Source organism: Saccostrea cucullata, unplaced genomic scaffold (assembly GCF_032062105.1).
Source record: "Saccostrea cucullata isolate Sc308-1 unplaced genomic scaffold, CSIRO_AGI_Scuc_v1 ctg4389, whole genome shotgun sequence".
In the NCBI taxonomy this organism is placed as follows: domain Eukaryota; kingdom Metazoa; phylum Mollusca; class Bivalvia; order Ostreida; family Ostreidae; genus Saccostrea; species Saccostrea cuccullata.
Genome location: NW_026932802.1, coordinates 7153 through 14881, shown reverse-complemented (window position 1 = coordinate 14881; position 7729 = coordinate 7153). Strand labels below are relative to the sequence as shown.

Below are 7729 nucleotides of genomic sequence, written 5' to 3'. Positions count from 1 at the left end.
TTTTTACTTGATTTACTGCAGAATACATGTTAGTGTATGTGATTAGCATGTTGGAAGAAAATAATTCTGATTCAAGCCAGCGGTTCCTTCAGCTTTCGGTTGGCAACAAAGGAAGAGATGCTGTAAACATTAGAAACGTTCTTAATAATAGAAAAGTTCAGTCTTGCATTCCACAACATTTGGTGTTAAAGTACACAACTTGTATTTTCCAATGGATATTCTTATCTGATGATGTCACGATATGGGGCATCACGTCTAGCTATAACCTAGTATATCTCAATATTCTAAACTGGCAAATTAACGTTAATGCAATAGTATCTTGATAATTATATCGTATGCCATTCAAGGGTCTCAAATATTTATCTGTACATTTCATTCAGGGCTTTTGAGAAGGGAGAATTCTTTATTTTGCCGACTCCTTTTTCGACACAAGATTTCGACAAAACTGTTATATCCTAGAGCAGAAAAAGTCCTATCCCACAATTCAAAAATGCGTAGTTACAGTTTGTGTACTTGTAGGATTTTTCTACAACGCAGTGGTTAAATGCATTTAAGTACAATCGGTACAGGAGTGTCATAGTTCTAAGTATTAAACCCGATCTCAGTTGTTTGTATCTGTGAAGAGCAAAAAGAGTTGACAAATGGCGCCATAACGTGATTCTCATTAACCTTATCTGTAGGTGCTGAATCACATCAATCTACAAAATTATTAAGGAGGCTAATGGGTCGCTCATCAAGAGACATTTTGCAACCAGCTCAGTTACATTAACAAATCCAAATGCCATTTTCAAATTCGAGTTAAACTATAAAAAATCAATTTCCAAAGATTATTATGAAATGTTTTGAATTCTACTCTATTGTATTACTTGCCAGATGATTTGATTAAAAATACACCTTGACATCTTTTATATTTAAGTGAATGCTTAAGTATTTTGGTCAAATTATTATTTTGATTTTTTTCATGGAAGGAATTAAGGATAAAAACGCTTACAAAATATTGATTACTATAGAAGTTGATGATCTACTTTTGAAAAAGAGACCATTCCTTAAAAGAATGGCTGCAAAAATAATTTTTGTAAAAATGATCATTTTTAGTACATCAGAGTAACAAAATAATAATGAATCATTGTTATTACTAGACAGTTTACATTATAACAAAATATTCTCTCTACAAAATTCAATTTTAAATACAAAATATCAAGCAAATTACCTCCGCCAAAATTTGCTCTTTAAAATTTTTTTCAAAATTGAAAAAAGTGAATAAAAAAACCTAACCATTTTTCTAATTGCCAAGTCTTTAACTTGCAGTCCTCGATCTGAATCTTCTAATGAGTGATGGTCTTAATTCTACCTGAATCTTCTAATGAGTAATGATAACAGATCGCCCTTTTTCACATTCCTAATGACATCTTCATCACTAGCGCGTTTAGAATAGTGTGCACAACGTCACGTCATCAAGATGTTATTTCCGGCGAACGAACGAAATCACTTTTAAATCAAGTAATGGCAAGTGCTTAACTACATTATAAGTGAAAGGAACTGACGTCAAGAAGGTAAATAAAAAAATTAAGTTTATAAAACATCATGAAGATTAATTTTTTGATATTTTCATAATAATATTATTCTATTTGCAAGAAAATTATTTTGATAGGGTCTCGACACATGCTAAACGTTAATTTGTATAAAGCCCCCTTTTGAGAACTGTGGAATTTAAGATCATGCAAAGATACTTGTACTAAAAAACAGCAATATAGTCTATACGTTCAGTATGATCACAGGACCTTGCGACAATTTTTGAGAAGAAGTAGAAACTCGAATATGAGTATTTCCATCTATTATCTGTTATTATAATAGCCTTGAATTAGATACTGACCGATAGAACATGGAAAAGTCATCACATGAAACATTCATATTCTAAAATTAATGTTACTGCACCAAAAATTATCGCCGATAGTACTCATTAGTAAATTGATTTATTACTTTCATTAAGATAAGAGTTTGTACGGTGAAGGAGTATTGACTTCATTTTAATAGTTGCCAAATAGGTATACACATATGTATAAAGACTTGCCATCTATCCCAAAATTGAATTAAATGAATGTGTTTTGGTATACAACACGTTTCATAAATTATCTGAGAATATACCAACAGTGACGGCCAAAGTACCTAACATGAAGAACAGACGAGTGAGTACGGTCTTTATAGTATTTGTCGTTTCAGACCGAATATTATGTGTCTGATACTTTTTAGGATAACGACTTAAAGTTCACATGAATATTTTATGAGCACACTTGTACTAACTAGCATTTATTAAATGGCTTTATTTTGATTAAGTAAATATGCAATAATATGATTATTTGTGATGATTCTATTTCAAATTTAGAACTCAAACTTCTCAGAAATTTTAAATAAACTTCAGCGCTGAATACAACAGTCTGCATAGTTTTTTATGCCCCCGTAATCGAAGATTCGGGGATGTATATTTTGTTCCTGTCCATCCATCTGTCTAGCTGTCTGTTTCTTCTTTTCAGCAAAAGCTTTAACCTCGCCCATAACCTCTGACAGGGTGGGGCTATGGTTTTTACATTTCATATGTGTTTTTCTTGTGACAAGACCTTTCTTTTGGTACCATCAAAATTTGACCTTTTGAGTTTGGAGTTTGACACACTTTTTATATTTTATAATTAACCATTTATTTTTTTTTTAAATTGAGCGTTTCCGCCTCTGTCAAAATCTCTTTATATTAAAATTTCCTTGTGTATTCACTTTAATTCAGACTTGGTTAGCTCTTGCGGAAATAAAACTTCACTAAGCAAACACTATCTTAACAATAGTGTTATTAATATTAAAAGTCGGTTTTGCGTTTACATAATATTACAGCAAGGGATACTCTTTTAGTCAGGGATAACTGTCAAGTAGTAGAGAAAGCCTCATGGATGTAATTTTATCATGAGAGAGAGAGAATATGAGATTAAACTTGTTCTTAATGGGAAGGAGAAAAAATCTTTGATAACTTGAAACATTAGGGTAAAATACTTATATATTAAGTTGTTTGGATTTCAAAATTACTTCGACATATCAAGGTTTTTGTGATTTTGGCGTCCAAGTTAAACTGTAAAGCTTTCTCTCTCTCCAGATTACAATTAAAAAATATTTAATATTACAAATTCAATCAGAACTCTTCCATTATGCTTTAAGCATTGCTTAAGTTACAAGAAATTATTAATACTTAATGTATCAATCATGCTCAGTAATCTCTAATGTATTATAATCTAAATAGTACTGTTATCGATCGTGAAATCACTAATTTTCGTCGTTTTCGAGGTATGGAGAGACCTACGAAATTTATGACCACCACAAAAAAGTAAAAATTTCATTTCAATTACTACTAAACATTTTTCAACCATGAAATCGAATCCCCTTAAACCAATATTTTTTTCCTAACCTCGAAAATTTGACCCTACGAAAATATTTTATTTTACACTATTTTATTTTTAAACGAAGAAAGGGTCGTAAAGGCACAGGATACAAATTTTACTAAAACAAACTTGACTTTGAAGTGATCAAGGTTATAAGCTTTTCATATCGGATACAGTTTATTAGTTCCTTAGATGTTTTCAAATGAACACTTCTTTATTTCTAAGTAAACTAGACTGCTCTTTTTAGAGAGCGGATTGAAGTAAGTATAATAGTTGATTGAGCTAAAGAAGTAAAAAGGAAGTTAACACTTTCAGACGTGTGAAATCCCCCTTTATTTTGATAATATGTTCACATTTTTATATAAAGGAAGATATAAGATCAGTATTATATTCATTGCATTTTATTAATTCTATTGATTTCACAAAACATGTTGGCATAATATCATATGAAATATTCTAAAAGAATCAAAGGAAAAATGAAATATAGATTAATTAAACTACTGGTGTACTATGATAAAAGGTAAATCTATGGTGCATCGAGAAATATGAAATGAAAATCTGTATCTTTTGGTTACTATAATGTTAAATACACTTCAAAATTATATACAATGCTCTTCATTTCAAACATTTAAAAAAATTGAAACACATGTACATGTATATATACATCACATTGTTACACATGAACAAGTTTACGTTTTTCCATTTGTCTGTTCACCTGTTTGGACAAAATATCTTTTAACCTTGTCCATAACTTTTGAGGGATCCATGGCTTCAGTATTTCACATGTGTATTCCTTGTAACAAGGTCTTTCTTCGGGTATGAATATATTTTACCTGCTTTTGCAGAAAATTATCAAATTTTAAATAAAACTAGTCATAACTATTGTAAAATAAAGTTTGACCGCATAAAAAAATAACCTTGGTCTTTATTTTTGAACAATTAGCGATACTATTAGGGCCTAAACATTTTGCCTAGTCACAAATTCTTTTGAGAATATCTTCTTTTGGATATTAAAAGTTTTGACTTTCATCTTGGGTTTGGCTTCAATTAAAAAAAAAAATCTTGGCTATAACTTTTAAACATTTGGTGCTAGGATTTTTATATTTATCTTATGACAAGAACTTTCCCTAGGTATAATTCATTTTGATCCTTTGACCTTAAAGTTTGACACTAATTTTATAAACTAAAACTTTGACGTAACTTTTGAATGGTTGATTCTTCACATTAATGCTTATTGATACAACTCCTTTCTTTCGAAAATAACACTTTTGACCTTCGAGTTTAAATTGCATTTTAGAAACTTTAACCTCCGCAATTATCTGGGGCTTCAGTGTTTTACAAACACATTCTGTTTGTTTTCTTATTATTAAGGCTGTATGCACGAGTCATTCTTGTTTGAGTTTTTACTTTCATCCTACAGGAAAACTAGGAAAAACGCACACTGAAGTTACATAATATTGTGATAAAAGAGCACATTTTGGTGGAGGTTACAGCGATAGCCTATTTATAATAAAACGGAATTTCCTCCCGTTTCCATTTGCTATGTAATTAGATGTTTTGATTCTTGAAGTGTATGCGAGGGAAAATAATCACGCCGATGTTTTTTTGAAATATCTTAATGTTATACCGATGAGTTTTTTTGCAATACTACGTCTGGGAAGAGAGAAGGGTGTGGGTAAGAAGTTTGCTGTTTCCTTCATTTAAGATATACTTTTTGTCGATTTGTTATGAAGACACAAACTTGATGTTTAGATAAATTATATATAAACACATGGGTTAACTCTTCTCTCCGAAGTTGGGGAGCTGAAATAATAATAATAATGACCCTACCGCGGTACGTACGTTGGTGATCTGCCATTTAATATCGATATAATGCAATGTGAGCCTCTTATTATCGTTGATGGCATTTAATGAGCAATTAATACCGAATACTGGGGTTTGCAAATTGTTCAGAATAAAAATAGACCATTCATCAAAATCCGCTGTTGTTGGTCATCATCTGTTTCAAGCAGATTTTTTTCTTCTCAAAAATGTCCCATTTAATTCTTTGTAGATCTGGGAAGACTAAATTGTCAAAGGAATACATGTTCCAGCAATCCGATTTTGTAAAATCCAAGGCCTTGATACTGTAAGTATTATCATTTTTATTTGCAGAAAATAAATTCTTGGTTGTTTTCCAACCAGCAGAGATCTCATTTGACGACAGGGTGCTTAAAGGTATTTTTATCATTTCTGAAGCTTTAGTAAACATTCATTTATGTATATTTTCTGGTTTATAATCATTCTTTGATAACGGTAAAAGTATGTGAAAATGCATAATTGATACTTATCTATCTTTTTCCCACAGGTGCTTTGTATAGACTAAGAAGGCAATATTTATCAACATCCACGTGCGTCAAATTATAACACACGAGAAGTTGTTTCGTTTTATTCTCTCCTTCCTCAAGTGTAGTGCTGCATTTCTAAAAATTTAAGTGTCTTCAAATGACTGAATTAGTTTTCCACGGAGTTTTTTTTAATGAAACTCAAATGAATAGATCGTAAACATGTGATAGGAAATGCACTATCAGGAAACGAAAGTGGGGACTCATCAAACGGGAAAATTTTTGACAAAAATGTCAAATGGCGGCATGGACTTGAACACAAACCTTACTGACAAAGATGTTGTGGAAGAAATAACTGACTGGGAGACTCTTCTGAATTATAAAAACGACGAAAATGCTCTCCTCTTATTACCAGTGATATGTTTTGTTTTCCTTTTAATTATTCTTGGAGGAATAGGAAATAGTATTGTGTTTTACGTTTACAAAACTAAAAGTAAATCAACAACGAAGGGAGTTTTTATTTCCGTCTTGGCCGTATTCGATCTCATGAATTGTTTAATTGTAATGCCTTTTGAAATTTACGACCTCAGAAATCAGTACAGATTCACATCCGGAGATTTCTGCAAGTCTATGAGATTTGTGGAGTTTTCAATTGTTCTTGCTGCCGGGTTCACTCTTGTTGCCGTGGCGATAGACAGGTATATGAACCTTTGTGTCAGAACTTCCCGAATTTTATTCACCCCTAGCCGTGCCAAGAGAGCTTGCTGTATTTGTGTAGGACTAAGCATAGTATTTTCTTGGCCTGTAGTGATGTTCGCGGGACTCGAACCTTCACCCGTTCGAGTGGACAATGTAACGATCAATGGTTTTGAATGTTCAAGTTTTAGTGACGAATCAATCAATGCTCGTATTTATCTTTACATTCTCAACATCGTCTTCATACTTTCTCTTGTGTTAATGATAATCTTGTATTCTATGATAGGAATGAAGTTATATCACAGGAGGAGAGGATCATTTCACGATGGATTAATATTCATGAAGGACACAACCGATTCAGGAAAATTTCAAAACAACCATTCAGACATGAACATTGAGCGTTGCGGATATGCCATTGGAAAAAGAGGTATTCGAATGAAGGGCTCGACACTCATTTTTTACTCTGTGACCATTGTGTTTATTATTGGTTTTCTCCCTCATCTGATCACGAGGGTGCTGAAAATTACTCACACGGCCTTTATAGAGGTCAACAAAGGAAACTCGACAGAGGTCGCGTATAATTTTCTGATAAGGTCTTATATGATCAACTCTGCAGCTAACCCCTTTATTTACAGTATTATCCACGAACGATTTAGACAGGAAATTGTCCGAACCTGCCGGAAGTGTGTGAGATTATTTAGAAGGAATTGAAAGCTTTCTGAGGGTTTTCTATTTTAAGATTTTTAGTTAAAAGGAGAAAAAATCCATGTTTAAATGAACACTTTTACTGAGAAGGGATATTATTTTAAACATGTATTGTAGTATCTTTTTAAGTAAAACCATATTAGATTTTTTTATACGTTAAATAAATTTATGAGTAAAACGATGTGTATGGCTACATCTAAAATCGTTAAAATTGGATTAAATTTTATCTTTTTTATTTTTCGACCTATTCACATGATTCAGTCGACTCAAAACCAAATTGATAATGTTATCTTTAAATGAATTAAGAAGTGAAATACAATTATCATCAGCGTATGCACTGAAGTTTACAGATTTCTTGGACAAATTATGTACTTAATTACGAAGGGAGTCTGCAGAGAAAATTACTTACATCTGCTCATATTGTTTTTATCACATGGAGGTGAATGTTAAAAGATCCTTGCAGACGGATAATATGCATGTTCAAATGAATTACAAGTTGAACGAAGAAGCATGCGTTACATTTATTCGACAACAGCTGTGGTGTTGTAAAATAATCTTTAGAATGAGCATTTTATTGTCAAGTTA

At 31.9% G+C, this 7729-nt stretch overlaps 1 protein-coding gene across 4 annotated transcripts; it reads left to right on the top strand.

The window, feature by feature from the left end:
• Nucleotides 1–1472: 1472 nt before the first annotated feature.
• On the top strand, nt 1473–7268 carry LOC134236181 (growth hormone secretagogue receptor type 1-like). Of its 4 annotated transcripts, none has more exons than XM_062718349.1 (3): nt 1473–1553; nt 5574–5636; nt 5767–7268. In XM_062718349.1, the coding sequence occupies exon 3, from the start codon at nt 5978–5980 to the stop codon at nt 7148–7150; it is 1173 nt and encodes a 390-aa protein (XP_062574333.1). In that variant the 5' UTR covers nt 1473–1553; nt 5574–5636; nt 5767–5977; the 3' UTR covers nt 7151–7268. The 4 variants fall into 4 exon arrangements, with proteins under 4 accessions (XP_062574333.1, XP_062574334.1, XP_062574332.1 ...); XM_062718350.1 differs by lacking the exon at nt 1473–1553 and adding an exon at nt 4594–5094; XM_062718348.1 differs by lacking the exon at nt 1473–1553 and adding an exon at nt 4594–5094 and having other exon boundaries at nt 5473–5636.
• Nucleotides 7269–7729: the final 461 nt, after the last annotated feature.

Excerpts from the sequence above, each read along its gene's own strand:
- LOC134236181 (XM_062718349.1), top strand. The coding sequence starts at position 5,978 with ATGCACTATCAGGAAACGAAAGTGGGGACTCATCAAACGGGAAAATTT.